Below are 21,111 nucleotides of genomic sequence, written 5' to 3' on the forward strand. Positions count from 1 at the left end.
TGTATTTTCCACTGAGCACATCCCAAAGAGCTTGACATATGATTTTAGTGAATGTGAAACCTGCAACCTGTGACGTGTATTTTAATTTCCTACTCCTACAGCAGTTCGAGCTCTGACTACGCCATGCAGAGGTTCGACAAGGACTCAGAGGTGTACAAGATGATTCAGGAGAATAAGGAGTCCCGCACGGCACCTCGTCAGTCCAACACCTTCAGAATGCTGCAAGAGGTCCTGGAGGCTGACGAGAAAGGTTAGAAGCACTCTGCATTATAAACAAATGCGAACGATTAACTACTACTCAGTAGTGTCCATCATTGCACAAATATTCACATGCGTATTTTACTGTAAATTGAACTCATTCATCATTTTTATCAGGCATTTTCTATCTTAAATGTGTGACTAAGTTAAATAATGGTGTGTGCAGTGTGTTCCCACGCTTACTCAAGATAAGCAAGTGTAGAAAATGAATGGGACATGAATGTGTTGCATGGAGGAGCTTGGCAGGATTACATAGTTTTTAAATTTGGAGTGGTGGTCGATCTCAACAATCCCTTTGCAGTTCTCGGGATTCAGCTATTCTGTCAAATGCATCATCACTTAAATCATCTCCTACAGTCATGCTCTCCCTTTGAAATCATTCTTGTTAAAAGTACTTTGTGCAGAACAAGTGAGTGAGAATCACTGAGTTGTAACTCAGGCTGCCATATGGCCGTCACCTGTGCAGGATGGAGAGAAAAGCTCTCCTGTGTGCAATTCATATTGTGAACAGCATATCATGGAATGCATCTGTCCTCCTTTTCCCCCTCCGCTTTGATAAATGGTGGGGCAAATAAATCCAGATAGCAATAACATTCTTTCATGACGTGATAATGACCAATGTGTGGAAACCCACTTCATGGAGTGTCTCCCATGGGTGATGAGCTAGTGATGATGAGTGGGGAACACAAACAAGCTCCACTGACAGAGGGCAGTGAAGGTGAACAGAGTGTTGATGTGAGGAACAGAGATGCAGGCAAGTCACAACTTCTCTTTGAACAGCTCTGCTCGTGTGTGTGTGTGTGTGTGTGTGTGTGTGTGTGTGTGTGTGTGTGTTTGACTCCAGAGGCAGCCCTGCGGTTCCCAGGGAAACTTTCCCCCAACGTCCCCAAACCAGGCACAGCAGTGGCAGGAGTCAAAAAAACCCACATCTGTGAGAAGTGCGGCACCAGCATTTTGTAAGTAACCTGCAGTTAACACGCTCACTGCACTAACATAGGTGTGTGAATAATTGCAAAGGTAATTTGCCCTGCAGTAAAAGATGTTCCACATGTGGATGTAGTATTGAGTGTGTGCAGTTGTATTTTTTTTTTTTTTTTTTTTTGGAATATTTCCAAAGTAACAACCAGTTCTTAGGTTGACTATTGTTATGTTGAGAGTATTACTGAGCTTTATTTTACCCAGATCAAGTAAAAAGACACCTGCCAATGGGGCAATTTTATTTCTTTCTAGAAGCAATCAAATGTTTGAAATTAATGATTTAGATTTCATAATCCAGATACCATATCTGCCTACAGTCAAATATAGTTAATTGTTTTAGGGAAGACAAACGGTTGTAATTGTCAGTATGACGTGATCATGCTAATATTTCTTTGCTGTGGTGTCAACTTTGTCCCTTTGTCACAACTTGTCCAAAACCAAAAACACATTTTTCCTCTTTTCTGTAGTGCTAGTTATCAGTCTAGATTGTGTTGTGGTGAGGTGCCAAGTTTTGGAGATGTCAGCCATAGAGATATCTGCCTTCTCTCCAAAATAATCGAACAAGTTGGCACTCAGCTTGTGGTGCTCAAAGTGCAAAAACCCCCAACAAAAAACACACATTTGAAAAACTCAACAGCAGTGTCTCTTTCCAGAAATCATGACCCAGTAACTCAAGATAATCCGCAGACCTTGTTGTGAGCAGTTTCGTGTAGGAACTATTTTCTTTCATCTGCCAACCATATCACTGTGCAGAAGGAATGGTGCATCTAGTCATGGATGAGAGGTTTGGGACAGTGTGAGATGTAAACTTTAACGGTGCCCTCCTCTGCTGAGCTGTAACATTAGCTAACTCAATGGTTCTAGGTGAGCTAGCAGTAGATGCATACTTCCTCCTTCATGGTGTTATGGTTGGCAGGTGTAGTTCAGTAGAGAGAAAATAGTTCCCACATAAAACTGCTCACAACAAGATCTGTGGATTATCTTGAGTAACCCAGCCATGATTTCTGGGGAGAGACATTGCTGCTGAGTCTTTCAAATGTATTTTTTGGCACTTTGAGCACCACAAGCTGAGTGCCATCTAGTTCCATTTTATTGGAGAGAAGGCAGACATCCCAACAGCCAATATCTCCAACACTCAACAACTCACACCAAAACAATCTCATAAATAGCACGACAAGTAAGAGGGAGAATGTGTATTTTTGATTTTGGGGTGAACTGTCCCTTTAAGATACAAATTAAACTGCAATATTTGTTTATCTGTGCTGACCTTAGTAACACATGAGTTGATTTGCATTGGAAATGAGGCAAATCATTTCACCCTGTTGTCAGATAGTCCAGTGTGTTTGTCTGCTGTCTGATTGCATTCGTATCTCCACAGAACACTGGCTGTGCGCATCTCAGACGACCGCTTCCGCCATGCAGAGTGCTACACTTGCACAGATTGTGGTCTTAACCTCAAGATGAGAGGTCATTTTTGCATCGGAGATGTGATGTACTGTGAGAAGCACGCCAACCAGAGGTACAAAGGCCCAGGTAGTTCCCCTCAAGTCACCGTGTCCCCTCGCCAATGAGTCTGCCACTCCTCACCTGCCCCACTCTGAACGTAGAGTGCTGCTTATCTGCCTGAAGCTCCGCATCACCTGACTCAGTTATAGACCTTGGGATGGGGCGTGGAGGTGGACACTGGTCAGCAAAATGGCAGAGGGTGCTTTTTTTTGATCACATTTAACCATACTTTGCAATATTATGATTCACTTTCTTGCCTTTCTTATAATTGTATGAGAATTGGGGCTTTTGTTTTTCTACGACCTGGCCTCGACGGTCTCTTTAGGTTATTCTTAGCTCTAATGATGCACAGCTGCCATGGACTCAAGCCACATCGCATTGTACTAAGGCCAGATTTACATAACACCAACGCTTTGACAAACTCAACAGAACTGGCTCTCTGACTCTCCGAGGATCTGGATAATCATTTGAATCTCCTGCTGACACAAAGGGACCAAAATCTCACCTACACTGCATGCCATTTTAAAAATGTACTGTACACAGGCAGTGCTGTGTGTGGGTGTGTGTGTGTGGGTGTTGTATGGATGCATGCCTGCTTTCACATGCAGGAGTGTGGTGGCTTCTGCATGCCTTTCCTGCATCTGTGTGTGTGATTGCGTGTGTGCCTGAGAGAGAGATGGGGAGGGGGGTCCAAATTGTTACAGATACAAAGGAGTTTGTGAATTTTGCGCTTGAGTCAGGCCAAAAGCCCTTGAGTTTTTTCTATATTTCTTTTGTAAGTAGAATTTATGAGTAGAAATAATGAAAAAATACATATTTGCTGACTTGTTTTGCTGTTTTGTTGCTTATGAGGGACTATAGATTCATACAAATATACAAATATTTTTGATGTTTTTTTGTGATTGAATTGTATTCTATAATATAGACCATTTAAAATGCATAATGTATGCACAGGACATTTAGTGTGAAAAGAATTAATGCTACTACACTTGTCAAGTTACAGCAGTACTCAGAGATACACTATAATGTTCGCATTTCATGTGGCACTTAATAAAACCGCACAACCTAAAGCTTCTTCAGAGATGATGACTGTGTTGGAATAAGTGTAAATGTCTTCCTAAGTCATTACTGTTTCCAAACTCTTTGGTGATGGCTGCCCTGTCTTTACGTAGTTTTATTGACTCCACATTACACAAGTACACTTCTCATTGTTGACAGCTGAAAGGAGTCAAACGGGAGTTGTTCTTTGTCTCTTTGTCATACAGGTACGGTCCTTTAAGTTCAACAGACCTTCGTTTCACAGCTGACCTTTTGTTGCTTCTTAGCAGGAAGACACACATGTAACTAATTACATTAAAGATGACTCCATTCCATAGATGTGTCTCAGGGCCCTGCAAGTGTGGTGCATTCATTAATGTTGTTGGTTACAGCCAGTGTTTTAGTCAAGACATCTACTGAGACGAAGTCATGACCAAAACCAGACCACTGAGTCCACACTGCATGACACACTTACAATAAAATGTGGAACATGAAAACCATAGGTACTCCTCCTACTGGTCTACATTCTCATTAAAAATCCCACAGAAAACAAATGAAGATTCCTTCTCACTCACCTCTTTTATTGCTGTACTTTATGCAAGAGTATGTGTATGTATAAGTGTACCATAAGCAAAGTGTTGATAAAATAATCAAAAGGCATTGCAGAGGTGAATTATATGTATGGGGATTTTCCTTTTAATTCTATGAGCAAACAATACAAACACTAAGGAGCTGAAATCAACTTCATCATGTTTATTTAACACTCCTTTTTTGTACAGATAATTTAGTTTTATCCCTACAGTCATGGCCCTGACTGGTTTTGAAATAAAATCCTTAGTCCTCTTTGTCTGAGAGAAGAATGCCAAAAAGAGACCCAAGACCTTCAAATGGTGGTCTTGAGACTGATCTCGAGTACGACAATACTAGTTACAGCTCTGCTTTTCCTGCTCTGACTTGTTTAAATGTCGGAAATAGAAATGGCCCATTTACAACACATGACAATAACTCATTAACCTTATGTCTTACTGCGTGTAGAGAGACGTGACTTCATCTGGGATAAAAATAGACATGCACATTGATATCTGTTGTAATGTTAGGAAACACATTACATAACAAAGCTATGTGAAAAAAAAAGTTGTACTGTTGCCATTGGTGACCTCAGTCACCACGTTTTACTGAGACTGAAAGAAACACAGGACTGAGACTTAAAGATACATATTGTTTTCTGTTCAGATTCCCAATCCGTTTCTTCGCAAGGTCATTTATCACTCAGACTTTTGCCTGCACACTTAAAACCATATGAGTGATGGATTAAAAAATAGGGTGTGGACACATCACTGTTTCTGAGAAGACAGGTTTGACAAGCAGGGTGTCACCCTCATCTGACAGTTGGAGTGCAGTTAAGCAGCACATTAGCAGGGTGGGGTACAACTTGGATTGCCTTTTGGGACCTCTTGATGTTGAATGTGAAGCTGAAGGTATCCAACAGTAGTCCAAAATTCTGTCAGTCTGACAAAAGGCCCAACTTAAACCTGTTTTTTTTTTTTTTTTTTTTATTGTCCATAACTAGAATCATTTTGTGCAAAGATCTTTTTAAACAATGCTCATGTGTTTCACTCAGCTAGCAGAAGAGGGCAGCATAGCTACAGTTACAAAAGTGCCTCTAAACTTTAGAAAGGCTGAAAAATGAAGGAGGGAAAACGCTATTTTTTGGAGAAATCTGGTAGTAAGAATTAGGATCTAAGTTAGTTTATATAAACATGCAGTCAATAACTATGAATACATTTATTAAAGTATGCATAAATGTGTTACATGTGGATCTACTCAGTTATTACAGTATTATGCAATTGCTTTAGTATGGATAACAAAATATTATTATGTTCATTTTGTATATATAGATACTGGAATGTGTAAACATAATGTCTAACATGTATTCTGGATTAAATGCTACTGTCACTAGGGTGACCACTGTTACGTCTGCTGCTCATAATAATTCTTAATGATCTACAAAAGGTATTTAGTGTTGAAAAATATGGCACCACATTATGATTTGAGAACCCCATAAACTGGAAGCAGTGGGTTTAATGTCCCCATAAATCCTTAATTAGAACCATTCACCCAGGAAACACCCAGAACTGCAGGAGAGGCTGTTTGACTGACAGAGCGGCTCAGAGGGGGCGGGCCCTCTGTGTGCTGCTCATCACACCACTAGATGTCATGGGCTCCTCAGGAAAGACTCAGCAGCAGCAGATGAGGGCCTTACAGAGGGCCTGGTGTTTGCTTCCCGGCTGGAAGTTTTCTTTTGTTTATCCACGGGCAGAAACACTCGGCTGAGCTGAGCCTCAGTCTCAGCAGTGTCCTGGTCTGCTTTACATCTCTGATTGCCCCCATTGTTTGTGTCTGGATATTTCTGCTCTAACGTGTGATTAGAAGGACAACAGGAACATGCCCAAGAGGAATCATCAAATCTTGCTGTATCGTCTGTTATACATCCCAAAAGCTTGCGTAACTTCCCCCCAAAATCTCCCCTAAGACATTCTGCTTTCTGAGCCTCTCTGCGTTCCACCTTTCCTTCCCTGTGTTCTCCTCTTTCTCAATTCCCCACCTGGAATGGAGTCCAGATGTGGAACAGGGAGAAGGAGAGATTGCCTGCTTGGCTATAAGGAGCAAGGGGGGCTGCGGGGTGCATTGAGAGAAAATGTTGGAACGACATTAAAGTTTGTCTGGATGCCATTAAGTACAATTTGATGTAATGTGCAGTTTGGGACGTGACATTTTAAATGGAAACTGTGCTCTCCAGATGAGAGAGAGATTTGGGCCGTGTGGAGTTGGAGGGGGGTGTTGTACTTGAAGCCTTATTTAACAGCTTGGATAAACAGCCCTCTGTTTCGTTGCTGAGCAGGCACCCATCCACTCCTTGTGCTTTCTTTCAATAATCATGCTGGCTTTCTGAGCCTGCTCCAGTGTACAGTATCATATACAGGAATAACAAACCCGGGGTCCACTGTGCGGGTCAGAGCACAGTGCACCATTATACTGCTGGGCATGCTCGCATGACTGAGGTGCCTGCAGTTTGGATATGTCAGTGAACACATGTCAAGCCCAATTGCATAAAGTCCCCTTTCAAAAGCTTTTCTGGTTCACCTTCTCATATTTTGAAATGCTCTCCAGATTTGAATCGCTACAGCCTCCATCCTCCCGGGCCTCTCGTATATCAAAAAAGTATTTTTAAAACAGAAATCCATCGAGTCCAGCACTGGATTTTGGGAACTTTCCATACACACAGGCAAAAAATGTGAAAAGGAGACCTTGAGGAAGTTTATGATCCTCTGTATTTTTTGGACTGTGTGTGATTCTTTCAGGGGGGAAAAAGTCATATTTTAGAAAATATTATTCTTTCAGCAAAAGATTTGAGTTATTGGAATATTCTTCTCTGGAAGTATCAACGTGCAGCAGATCTACATATATATTACACCTTGACAAGAGAAACAGCACATGGTGTGCAAAGAACAAAACTTGCACTCTCAGTTTACTTTGAATTGAGCCTCGGTGCTTGTTCAGGTTCAGCTTGGTAGAACTGCAAAATGTATCCAGAGGCAACTTAGAGGGAACTTTCACTGACCTCCAGCCGTGGCCATCATCACTGGGGGATGCAGGGGACACATCCCCCTCAATACTTAGAACTTGATAAAAACATAAGGGGGCTTGTATTTCGACATTTACACCATAAAACAATAGGAAACTTGGTGCATGGAAATTCACCAGAATGTAGGAATTTAACTGTTTAATGCTCTTTTTTTTTGGTTAAAAACCTGTCCTTGCACTCATGACGTCATAAAGTTACCTCCTACAACATGACAGCTCAGTCTCATTTTATTCTCAACATCAAACTTTCCTTTCTTTGTGCTGCTTTAAGTCTGTCTGCAGCAACAATATAGAAGTGTATCTTTAAAAGACTTCCCCTCCTCCCCGCTGATTGAATGAGAGGCCTTTTGATCTGCAGAAACAAACAATACACCAGAGACCCTCAGCATTCATTCATAACTTCAGTTTACTCTCCCGATGCAGGCGCGCAGAAATGAAGACCTTCCTGTCTGCTGCAGCCTGGATGCAAACAGCACAACAAAAAGCAACAAAGCAACAGCAATGTGGCATTGAAACAATATTATACAGCCATAAACTCTTCCATTAATCAAAAATGCATCCATGCTCGTCTTCTTTATTCCATAATATTTTATCTTTGTGACATCATAGAGTTTGCGTGTTGTTTTTTTTACTGTGTAAGTGAGCAGTAGGGTCATGCCATCTGCAGAGTGACACATTTAATTTACTGTTATCAGCCTTTATCTTACAAAGCCATTAAGGATACATGATAATAAGGCAGTAAGTCTTTATTCATTTACAAAAGATGACGTAATGTGTATTTATATTTATAGGGACTGTAGCTGCAAAAGAGTCTGCAACAAACTGTATGCTTTGTTTTTACCATATAATTTAGGTCACCTACAGTACATACAATAGCATCCTGGGCTGTGTCTTGAAGTTTGAAGAAGGTGTGAAGTGACTTCAGGTGGGTTTCCCCCTGGTCACATGTGCACGCTCTTCCCTGGGCTGGGCTGGATGCGCTAGGACCGCGGGGACCAGAGCGCAGACGCAGACGGAATGGGCGCACTTGGGGTAGAAACTAAAGTGAGTTTGAGTGTGACAGAAGCAAGCAGGCAAAACCGCTAGATTTTGGGAATTACACAGGAGCCGATCACGACAAGCTCACTTCGTGTCCGAACTAACACTGTTTAAATTCATTTAAATTTGCGCATGAGAGAGAAGTCTTCACGCCGCGCTCCGGGATCGGGAAACAGAGAGGAAAACTTTTAAAAGCAGCGAAACAACTGACAAAAGCTTGAGGATATACTTTTTTTTTCTTTACTTCTTCATATAGATGATGTGGGAGTGACTGCACAGTCGTGAAAACCATCAACTCCTGGATTAATTTTAGACTAGGACACAACGGTAATCTGGGTATCCCGAGGTGATGTGAATCTCTCAAGGTAATTAATACAAGCAACAACTTTTCAAGTCAGAATACGACGCATGCTTATAGGAATTGAGGACATTTGGATGAACTCACACATCCCTTGAATTTATTTGGACCAAAGGGAGTTGTGCGCCCGCGCTGCCATGACATAACGGGACACTCTTGGAAAATCAAGGGTGCTGAATATTTCTGAAATGACCGGATGATGCGTGTCCATTGTTGAGGGTTCTCCAAGTTTACCATTCATTCAAGACCTCATTCAAGATCATTTTGTTTCCTCTTCCCCCCCTTGCGCCCTCTGAAAGCTTCATGGTGGAGATATGGGATGACTGGAGGCGGGGGTGCAGCTGAGGTGAGATCCAGCCGAAGGACAATGTTTGCGCCCGGCGTTGGCATCCCTCTGCTGCCGGGGCGTCTGGTACTGATGCTGCTCCTGCTGTCCGCCTCCGAGCCGAGGCTTTCCCAGGCTTGTCCCGGATTGCTCGCCACCACCAGCGGCTGCAGCTGCACGGACGAGCGGTCCAAAGCGCACGGTGTCCAGGCTGTGGGGAGACGGGTCAGCTGCAGCAAAGAGGAGCTGACTGAACCTCCGGATGCCGGCTTGCTGCCCAACAGGACCGTCACTCTGTGAGTTGGAACAGTTAATAGTAACCTTTGAACTAATCATATATCACTATATGATCATCCTGTGCTGCAGGCTGTGTGTGTGGCATTGAGTGGTGAGATCACATGGTAACCTTACATTATGGTGACATGCATGTCCTCTGGTATGACAGCAGTAACATCTCATAAAGATGTTTTATAAGAATCAACCAGTCATGCTCCATTTTAAGCTGACATAGTTACAGTAAGCATGAACTATCATTGGCTGTGGATCCACAGTGTTTCCACGTTACATCATGAGCTTTAACAGGGTGAATGTTTAGTTTCAATAGTGCATTTTGCCAGAAATACATACAAAACAAAGTGAGGGTACAGTGTTTGGATCAGGCCCACACACCCATGACTCTGAACCCATGACCTTAGGTTTAACTGTATTGAGGACTCGCTGCAGTAATAAGGCTTGTTAGGTCAGAAGTTTACATCTTGATCTAGTTTAACTCTGTAGTGGAGGGCTGAGCGTCGCCTCTCTGAGAGGCATTATGAAGATCAGCGAGAGGGCAGGCTGACTGTAGCCATCATCCAGCCCTGCCTCTTTGACACAACTCTGTCACTTTAAATTTGACTCTGACCCAGCCAAGCTCAGCTCCCTCTTTCTCCCACCACCACCACCACCACCACCACCACCCTGTGCACATGGTCCAGCTGACTTGGCCTTGCAAAACTAGGATAAACAGAAACACATTTTGAGTATTTTTTATCAGACTCTTTGCTTTACTGGTGGGTTGGCTTCTACTTTTAATACCGTAACACCCAGTCTCACAATCGTCTTCTGGCGAGGAAAGAAAACACCAAAACTATTTGGAGAGACCTAGACAGCAATGATCCTTGGCCAGTTTAGTGTGATGTATTTTAATTACAGTTATTTATGTTTGGACAAAACTTAAAAGGGCCACATTACGGGCCAAAACACACTATCGTCAATGACGGATGGACTACCAATCTATCAGTGTCACATATTTTTGGGTGTTTCTGTTCATTTTCTTCACAGCTGCTCAGACTTTCTCAAGACGTTGCTCGTTCCCACAGTATGTTACTGTGTCTGTACTTTGACCCAGTGGGAGAAGTGCTAGCTGCACATGGGCACAGTAAAAAAAAAAAAAAAAAAACTTGTTCAACTACCCCACTGCAGCGAGCATATGAGGTAAAGTAAGGGGATTTATGCCCCAGGAGAGCTAAAGCCAGCCAGCACTCCATTTATAGGGCCTTATGTTTCTTGCTTAATAAAGGAAGAATAAACATCTGGGGAACACATTGCTGGAAACCAGAAGGGGGAAAAAGAGACTAGGGTGGCAGTGGTCGAGGTGATTGAAGATAATCTTCCATCCCCACATCTACTAATTTTGGTTGAGTTGTTTTTATACAGATGTTTAGCATTCTGATACACTTTTACGAACCCGTGCACCACGAGCAAATGCTTCTGACGATAATCCACCATTTTACCTTTACCTTTCCTGGGAACTCTGGTGTCTGGAAAGTTCATTTTCCTGATGATTTGGTGAGCTCCTCAAGCGCCCATGCTCCCATCGTTGCTCATGACATTAGCTCCAGATGTGGAATGTGAGAAGCTGTGTTGATATTCGTGTTATTCCTGACATTCCTCAGTCCGCTCAGAGACTGCAGACAGTATCCCAGGTGCAGCAGGGGAGCTTTCCCTGTGCCCTTCACCACCTCGGTCCCTCCCCATATCGGACGGCCTGACGGCCAGCCCCGCTGCCCTCTCTCCTGGGGCAGCCTGGAGGAATGCTCTCCTTCATGCTGAGCAGGCAAAGGCTGGAGGACACCAGGCCCAGGGCTTCCGGGGCCGGCTGCTACATGTAATGCACAACAGCTGGCCCCTGTGAACATTCCAGCTGAGGCCCCTCAGCCTCATGGGAAATCCCAATGGGGATTTGTTTATTAAAACTATTAGTTGGCTGTTTGTTGTTCCTGCCAGCCATAAAGGAGCAACCAGTCACCCTAATATTATCACCTCCTCCTCCGGCTCGTCAGCACCATTTCTGCACTTTGATTACCTTACGGTGTCAGATTATACACTGCACCGTTTCTATAAACTCACACTTATCACAAGTTTAATGATGCATCATGCTATTCTCAGCCCTCCTCGCCATGAACTCCAGACTTCTTGTCCCACTTTCCCTCTTTTACTTTATCTCCAGATCCCCATTTCTCTCCCCTTCCCACCCCCTCTATCATGAGTTCATCCACACGCAGTAACTCTCAACCTAAATATTTAGTCGTCCTGGTAGGAAACTGCCATGTCTAAACTCCTTCCAGATGTGAGCCTGCGCAGGCTTGTGTTTAGGCCTAATTATGCACGGCTGCGAAGGAGCTGGATTGCTGGGAGAGGAAGAGGAGCGGAAGGGTAGAGAGGGGGAAAATAGATAAGAGTGTGAAAGCGAAAAGCACTGTTGTTGAGGGGAAAGAAGGAATAAATGATGGAAGCTGAAAGGAGGCTAAAGTGAAGGAGAAAGTTGAGCATGTGGAGGAGAAGAAGTAGGAAGAGGGAATCAAGAGGGGAACAAAGAACGAGAGCAGAGTAAGAGAGAGAGGATGGAGGAGGGAGAGGAGAAGCTTGGCAGGCGGTTCAGAGGGATGTGCCCCTGGAGACTGAAAACTCCCCAGCCCCTGACTAACAGATCTTCGACACTGGGGTGAGAGGGAGGAGGAGGAGGAGGAGTAGCGGCATAGCTCCACTTCCAAAGCATTGCTCCATGTCTCTATTATTATTAGTCTTTTCTGTGTGAAAGAGGAACTTTTGTTATTTTGGTGATGGAAAAAAATGGATACATATCATACACACTCAGCCTATAGCCCCTAAACACACAGAGCAATAATTCCTTTCTCAGCACAGTGGTGGCAGCTGTGCTTGTTTTAATGTTTTAATGGATAACAGACAAATGAAGAGAATGTACAGTGGCAGTCTATGTGTGAATACGCTGGTGTCTCATAGCTTGTGGTTTTTTAGCCGAGTCAAAACTGTACTCCTCCCTTGGTGTATTTTGTTGTCATCGTCGTCGGTGACTGATGGCTTTGGCTCAGTGGGTGCCAGGTCTGAATGAGTGGGCACAGATGCTCAGGGTGGGGGGTCAGTGTGCCCGTCCTTGGCCCGATGCCCCCCTCACCCAAGACAGCTGCTACGCAAGACAGTTGCTCCCTGCACGGTCGCGCTTGATCCCAGTGTGTCAGTGTTGCTGGCTGGTAGTCAGGGGTTCAAGATAAAAATATTTCAACTAGGGCAGTAATATTTTTATCAGTAAGGGTCACTGTTGTAAATGAACAGTTGTAAAAGTTCCAGTTCATACTGGGAGGTTGCATTGCTGAACAATGACCTGAGCTTAGTGTTAGCTTGCTCTTTAAAGCAGCAGTTAATACACTCATGTCTCTACACTAAAGCTACAGCTAGCAGTGAGTTAGCTTAGCTTAGCATAAAAACTGAAAACGGGAGGAAACGGCCTGCCTGCTTGGTCTTAAGGTGACAAAATCTGCCTAGAAGCAGCTCTAACACTCACTTATTAACACACTATGGGCCCAATTTAAATAATCCATAGCACATAGTCCAAAGTGCATGGCACAAGTGCATCTAGGGCGTGTCCGACCTCACTTTTGCTTGTTGCTCCATATTTTGCACATAATCTGGGTGCAAAGTCAGGCACAAGGGGCAAAGGAGTTGTATTTAGTCCTTTATTAATTATAGGTGTGTTTTGGGCTTACCATGAATCCAACCAATCAGAGTGTTTTTAAAAGCCAGGTGTGCCTGCAATTTACGTGGCGGATTTGGCAAATTGGAGAAGCAAGTGGTTTCCTGCTGAGAGGAATGCAGTGAGAGCAGTGAGCTGTGGTTATAAACTTGACAGAGTAAACAGAATCTAAATAATGTGAATTTTAAATAGTAGGAAAATACTGCACCATTGACTTAAGACCAGGTTTTTATTGGTCAATGATGCAATCGCTTTCTGCTGCCTCAAAATAGCTGTGCGTCAACAATGCTCCTGACCACACCTCATTTGGAGATCTACACAACCATGAGTGCACAGATGGGTGAAAGTACATTTGCTACTTACACAACATGGGCACCATGAAAGTGACAGCTGCTACGGTCTGATAGCTTGTATTCATGAAGGTTACATTTGTGACACAAAATGATGAAGTCAAACATCTTAGCTTTCTGAAGCTTTCAACTGCATTTCACTGTCTTCTTGAGCAGCTGTTGGCGTCCTGTGAGAGGCAGTTAAAAGCTTGACACTTGGCTTTAGAGAGATACGTTTGACAGCATTTTAAGATCCTCTAAGACAGTTTCACTCACAGAAACAGTTGACAGTTTCAACAACAAAACTTGGAATTTGAGTTGTTGTTGAAAACAGCTGCTATAAGGACGGGCTGTTTTCATGTTGAGTGATGCCTCATTATATTTATTATGATCATTTTCCTGGATGATATTAATAGATCATTGTAAAATTTTCCATTTTCTTTGCAATCTAGTCTGATTTTGTGACCATCAGGCGAAGCCAGGCTACAGCAGCTGTTTCCCCATCTCCAGTCTTTGTGCTAAGCTAAGCTTACCAGCCGTAGCTTTATATTTACCAGACTGACAGAGTGGTATCAATGTTCTCATCTCACTCTCAGCAAGCTGAATGTGCTTATTTTAAGAATACTAACAGGAGCTTTTGATGGAGAGGACAGCCTTGTGTTTACTCTTCAGAGAACACTTCACTCGCAAAATGACCATTTGTACATCAATTATTCACTCATGTGTTTCTTGAATTCATGATGAAAAATGTGTTTTTCTTTCATGTGTCCATGGTGAACGGAGAATCCAATAAAGGCAAACATTCTTCATGAATTGAAGTCGATTGGGACCACTTTTAACAACAGTAAAACTACATCAAAAACATCCTTTTAGAAACTCTGCAACAACTTAGGCAGTATAATCCAAGTCTCATTTATTCATTCCTACGCTTATTACTTCCCAAACACATGCGGTTTCGCTAAAAACGTTACAATATAAAACACTTCCACCTCTGAGTAGCTCGACCTGAGCATGCCTGAGCAAACACATGCATATGAGCTCTGCTTAAGGATGCGTGTGCCCAAGCACACAACTTGGCCGTGCGTGAGTCTGTTTTAAATCGTAATGTTTTAAAAATAGAAAGTTTTAGTGAAAATGCATGTGTTTGGGAAGTGCTGAGCGAACAACTGGATAAAAAACACCTGGATTATACTGCATGAGTTGTGTGAGAGTTTGTAAATGGATGCTTTCATATTGTTTCTGACCGACCCCTGGTTACTTCAGTTCATGAAGAATGTTTGCCTCTTTTGGATTTTCCATTCAATGTGGAGGCATATGAGAAGAACAAAGTTTTCTTCACAAGGTCAAGGAAACACGTGGTGTCGCACTAATGGTCTTTGTGGGAGGAAGTATTCCTTTCACCTCCCATTTGTCTGGTTTCTCTGTATTAATTATGGTTTCATATGACCAACTATCACACAGTCTGTTATCGTTTACTGAAATTGATGAGTCCTCTGTGTCTCTGTTCACTCAAAGCCAACTCACCTCATCAGTATCATCGATTGGCTACAGTATGAATCCGCACTCCCTTTAATCACTATTTTATTTTCTGAGTCACATCTTCGGTCTCTTACTTGTGGCCCAAGTGCGGACGGATACCAAAGGGCCAGCAGATGTGTCGGTGGTTTATGTTGGGTCTGTGAGTCAGTATGTGTTGAGACGGGAGTATGTCGATGAAACATCCTAAACAGTCATCTTATCAGCAGGGAGAATTCCAATAGCGGGGAGAGCGTTTGGACCCCAGGCATTCCTGCAGCGATAGGGTTTATTTGTGTGGGGAAAGGTGTTGAGAGGAGGGGGAGTGGGCTCTCCTTCGCACATGTTAGGTGGGGCAGTGGTCAGCAATAAATCAAAAAAGCAAACAAAGGCCTGACACTGGATACTCCGAGCTTCATATTCAGCTGCAGCACCTGCCAATGCCACACAAGCCCAGGGTTTTACTGTGCCCTTGGAGGTCAAGGATACATAACTGGAGTGGGACATCTCCACACACCTACTGTGCTGTACTGTAACTTCCTGTCCGTTTGGATGATGAATGTGTATTTCACTTATCACCTCATTGTGTTTGTTGATTAAAAGGCTGCGATATTTCAAAACCTGGCAAAAACAGAGAGATGTGTTGTCACAGTAATCTCATACCCCCAAGTGGCTTTTTGTTATTTTAGTTTTTCCTTTCGTGCCGCTCTCTTCTTATCTTACTCCAAAAATGCCTGACTTTGACTTTTCTTTGCCAGTGCTAACTTCCCTCTCCCCCCTGTCTGACCACAGCGGCCCCCAGAGTTCCTGCTCTGGGTCGACAACACATGGATACAGACGGAGATAATGGGTGTCTATAGTGGGAATGCCTGTGGCTTCAGTGTGAGTGTGTGTGTGTTTCCGTTATGTATTCTCTTGAGAACTAATGACAATAGTTGGTCATCTACTGAATTTCAGGAACTCACTAATGTATTCAGAGTAACTTAGATTACTTTTTGATTACTCTTGGGTTAAACAGATTTACTCCACCTATAACACATTAATAATATCAATCAACATAAGAAGTGCGACTCTATCTGCAGAGTCAGAGAGCGGGTACAGATGCATACAGTTTTTGAAACAACAATAAGCACAGACTGAACAAGAGCAGTCTCTCACTGAGCATTTCTTTAATCAACCTTTCAGAAAATATTACCATGTTCCTGGAGATCAGTATCCATATTTTAGGACAAGCTATCTTGGCATCCTACAGCCTTTGCTATTAGTTTTTTAAACCTTCATAATTAAAAAAAAGTGAAGCTATATTAAATTTGTCAGCATATAAAAAAGTACAACTCCCATAAAAATTTCCCAGCACAGCAATATGGATGCCTATGCCACTGTTTCATAGGCCTACATAATTTTTCAGACATTTTAGCTATAATCCCTGCTGTCTTCTCCACCATCCTGTCTTTGTGTCATTACAGACATGTTTGAGAGCCTGTTTATACCTGGTATTAATATGTGTTACACCTGCGTCTATCATATATCTTCAGCTGGCCACTTGTGTTTGGATTTTGTTACTGCCTACGTTACTTACGCTAGAAGGTCAAAGGACCTCGCACACAGTTATTATGTCCACAGTCTCGCCAGCTGCTCGCTCGTCATGTTAGCAGTTGTGTCTGTACAGCTGGAGATATCACTGTCAACAGAATCCACAATGTCTTTTTCTACAGGACAAAACGCTGGATGATCAAGCAGCACTTCATCCAACTCATTGTAAAATGGGCAATTTATAGAGACTTAGTTGTCACCAAGACAACCACCACGTTCTGTGCTGATGACTTAGTCCATGATGGGGACACATCAGGACAAATTAACGTTTACACTGCAAAAGTTATGTAGTAAAATGCATCCCAGGCCACTTCAGCAAGTAGTTTAAGTGACCGGATTATGATATGTCTTGATGATTGTTGACACTTGTATACAGCGCTGTCCACTTGTGACCTGATCACCCAAGACACATGTTAATACGAACTATAAACAGGCTCTGAGTTGATCAGCAACTCCTCAGCTCACTTGTGGACTCTGCACTATTGTCGAGCTGTTTCGTTTAACCTACGATGACCTAGGACTAAATGTGAAATGGTGTATTTTAATGGCACCCTAAAAGCAGAAATATTTGGTAAAAAATATTTTATATTATTCTATTTAAAATACGATCCATTTAGAGGCATGGAGTGAACCACACCGCTTACTGATTATACTGAGCAAGGTTATGTACCCAGGCTGGAACGTTAGTTATTTGAGATATTACTGAAGTAAATGGGATTTTGAATAAGGTTTATAATCCTCAGGTTTTGGTATCACTTTGGCTCCCTGTTGAATATAGTTGGGAGGAATGCTTTATTTGCTTTTTTTTTGGCAAAGGTTAGATGAGAAGATCAGCTTAGCTCATATAAAGACAGCATGAAAAATCTCTGTCTAGGGGTAACGGTAATTGTTTTTACATTTTGGTTTGTGTTCTTATTAAACAAATGAGATACAACATGTTTCGTAGTAGATTTTAGAGTTGCCGCTAGATATAGTATTTTATATATATATATATATATAGTATTATTTTTGCTTATTGCAAAGCTTTCTTTAGGCATCAGAAGAGAGAAACATTTCGTAGCTGTATCATGAAACACAAGCTTTAATCAATCACACAGATTTCGAGCTACCAGTCTCACACTGGCGCTCACATTTTCGAGCTTACAGCAACAAATAAAGGCAGTGTACTCACATATCGACCCAGCTGCCAGAAAAAATGTTCATATTGAATGTTTTTACAACTCACAGATATGTTACGTTTGTACATTATTTTGTATTGGATACACTGAAACTTTAAGTTTCTCAACAACTCTGTGGATGTGGTTGGAATTAGGGACAAAAATCACTTGGTTATTTTTAGAAAAAGATCATATTTTGGTTGAACACACCCACATTTGATGGCATAAAAGCGGCTGAAATATATCCAATTTTAGTATTTAGTTGATCAATATGGATGTGTGTGGTTCTGATTACATGTAAACCAACTGACAACAAATCATCTTCACAATTTCTTCACTATCACTCCAAACCATTTTAATGTTGAGTATGCTATTACTGTCACACAGAACCACAGGATATTAAAAATCTGTCAGGGCAGTTGTTTTATCCATTGCTTCTTCTATAAATATGAGTTGGCTTACAGCTTCAGTCAAAGGGACAGAGCCAGTTGTGAAATAAAGCAATAAGCTTTATTAAAATCTGTGTTGATGGAGTAAACCACTGTTTAAAGATACAGTATCAGTGTGTACTCCTTCAGCTGAAATCAAATTATTCTTTGGAAAGCATGTTGGTCTGCCATATTTTGTTAACACATGCTTTATGGTTGTTCAAATTCTGGTGTCAAAATTGGTTGACGCACAGTGATGAGCATTTGTATGATGTGAATTGTGATTCTGTATACACTGCAGTCACTCAGCAAGAGCAAAAAACAACAAAACAAGAGCACAACCTTCTCACAGATGCCTCGAAAGACACCGTGAGATTATCTGGGGCAGAAAGATTGTGGCCGACCCTTTGTAAAAAAACACAGCCTGATTTCCCAGCAGTCTTTGCTCAGGAGCAGAAAACAGAGGCTGGTTATGAGACAGAACAATGAGACAATGTTAGCCAGGCATACACCGCATTCCACTCGCTGTCTGAAAAGGCTAAATTCACTAAATTGCCTCATTAAATGTGTAAAAACACTTTAGACAGTGATTAAACTGACTATTGTGTTCCTGCTCTGCAGCCATAAACTTTCCAATTTGGTTTGTCTTGACTTGTATTTGACTCTAAATATTACAATAATTTATTGCAGCTTTACAGTAAGGCGGCGGTATTTCAACTTGCGCTCTCTGGTTGTTAATATTCACAGCAGCTACTTGTTTACGTCTTTAAAGTTCATTGTGTGTAAACTGTGTATAGACGGCACAAGAAACGCACTTCATGGACGGTTCCTGTTAGCAGAACTCGATGAATTGTCTAATAAGACTGACTCCAAGTGGGGGACCTTCCTCTCGAATGTGTGTATTGTGTGTGTGTGTGTGTGTGTGTGTGTGTGTGTGTGTGTGTGTGTTAGCCTGTTTGCCTGTGCACACACACACATATGGGAAGGGCGTGCATGGCCACAGCTCTCAAAATAGGCTTCAGTCCTCCCCTCTCTAATTAGAGACATTTCAAAAACCCAGATTTTAATTTTAGACTAGTAGCTTTTGGACCACTTATTCGCACACACACACACACACACACACACACACACACACACACACACACACATTGAGTTAAACATACACACTTTCCGTATAAATAAATCTGATAGGTCACACACTTGTGCATCTAAATCTGCGCACACACACACACACAGAGCCACAAACCACAAAGCCTTACTCCCTGGCCCAGCCTGGTAACCCAAGCACAATGCAGTGTACTCTATAATAAGTGGTTGCACATATCAAATGCAGAAGCTCACTCCCCATATAGCCTCATGGCAGGAAAGCATGATAATAAAGCACAGTAATGCAGGATTCTCCACATACTATAAATCACCTAACTCATTTATTTGTCCCTTTAACATGTATGACAGGAATCTGTTCCACCCTTTAATGTGGCTTCTCTCGGCCTCCGCTCCCCGTTTGATGACTGAATTACCCAATCAGGGCTTCGCGAAAATGATTTCACAAAAAATATTTTGCATGCAATTACATGGATGCTCCATTCCATGACAGGCGGTAAATGGGGCTTGTAGCTTGGCAGCGTTCCCTGGTGGCTGCTACAAGCCCGCTGGTAGGTCAGGCACAATGGGCACATTCACATCTTGACATGCATTTGCTACTAAAGTGCCTGTTGTGCTCGAGGGCATTTAGTCTCTCCGCTGCACTCAGTGCCGTGACTCTCTGAGGACAGGCAGAGGGTGCAAGGGGCTCCTGGGACCGCTGGCTTAGGTGGCTCTCCGTCCTCTTACAATGAAAGGGTTAAGCTATTTGGATGGACCCAAGCGCTGAATAGTGCAGCGCAGTCTAGAGGCCTCTTATAAAGTACTTATTGTAACAAAGATGACACAGCCACCTCCCAGTCTGAGAGATCTCTCTGCTTATGCTCTCTTTCATTCCTCCTCCCTCACAGCCTTCCTCTTCTTGTCTCTGCAGAAGTGTCCATTAGCAGGAGAGAGACACTGGGTTTGACTGATGCAGGCCTCTGAGGCCTATCGCAAAACTGTCACCATAAATGTGATTGAATTGGATTGTTCTCAACCCATGAAATTAATGCTAATAACTGTATTTAATATGTCATGCACAGCCAGAACAGTAGCAAATCTATAGCGAACAACGTGAACATAATCAAACCATCTGCACCATGTTCATTATATTGCTGTTGGTTGACACAAACTGGCTGATATGACGTTTTTTACAGTTTTATTTCTTTCCACAGCCCGCTTACACACATTTCCTGAAATGACAATTTACTTTCCCAAAACTATAAACAAAAAAAAAAAAGCCACACTTAGCCTGGCCAAACCTCAGGCATCGGAGACAAAATTAAACACGTTATCCAAAACATGTTATCTTCCATCTAAATTAAACTGTAGATTACTTGCCTTTAGATTACACACAGAGGCTGCCAAATACAGAAATATGTGAAAACCTACTAAAATGAATCAGGACACAGGCAATTTCAAATAAACAGAGTAATATGTGAGAGTGTAAGATATTTTAGTGTTTGGTTGGCTTAAGACTTATTTCCACTGTTGTCCATGGTGGAGACAGGCATTCAATAGTAGTACACTAAAAACATTGGGAAAACAGATAATAGCTTCCACTGAGGTGTTGTGTTGATAAAAATCAGAGTTTGTCCTCACTTGGAAATTTGTTCTGCATCAACAGCGACAACAACCACTAGCATTAACAGTAGTGGGCAGAGAAAAATGATAATCATAGAAGTGTTTTAAAGGTCTTTATAACCAGCTAAAAACAGGAAAGAGCACAGCAGTGAAAAGTGCTGGATGGTTCTTCGAGTTAACTAAGGCAGGATGCTTTCTGTATGA

The 21,111-nt window shown here is 42.3% G+C and overlaps 2 protein-coding genes across 2 annotated transcripts in view; both read left to right on the forward strand.

The window, feature by feature from the left end:
* pdlim2 (PDZ and LIM domain 2 (mystique)) overlaps nucleotides 1-5,338 on the forward strand; it is a 46,607-nt gene extending 41,269 nt beyond the window's left edge. Inside the window, exons 8-10 of the mRNA XM_049579356.1 lie at nucleotides 102-250; nucleotides 1,103-1,214; nucleotides 2,615-5,338. Of these exons, the coding sequence (XP_049435313.1) occupies nucleotides 102-250; nucleotides 1,103-1,214; nucleotides 2,615-2,807 (454 nt within the window). The 3' untranslated portion in view covers nucleotides 2,808-5,338. The remainder of the gene's footprint in view (nucleotides 1-101; nucleotides 251-1,102; nucleotides 1,215-2,614) is intronic.
* Nucleotides 5,339-8,424: 3,086 nt separating this feature from the next.
* adgra2 (adhesion G protein-coupled receptor A2) overlaps nucleotides 8,425-21,111 on the forward strand; it is a 48,659-nt gene continuing 35,972 nt past the window's right edge. The window contains exon 1 of the mRNA XM_049578009.1: nucleotides 8,425-9,442. Coding sequence (XP_049433966.1) covers nucleotides 9,141-9,442 — 302 coding nt within the window. The 5' untranslated portion in view covers nucleotides 8,425-9,140. The remainder of the gene's footprint in view (nucleotides 9,443-21,111) is intronic.

This window comes from Epinephelus fuscoguttatus, linkage group LG6, assembly GCF_011397635.1.
Source record: "Epinephelus fuscoguttatus linkage group LG6, E.fuscoguttatus.final_Chr_v1".
NCBI lineage: Eukaryota > Metazoa > Chordata > Actinopteri > Perciformes > Serranidae > Epinephelus > Epinephelus fuscoguttatus.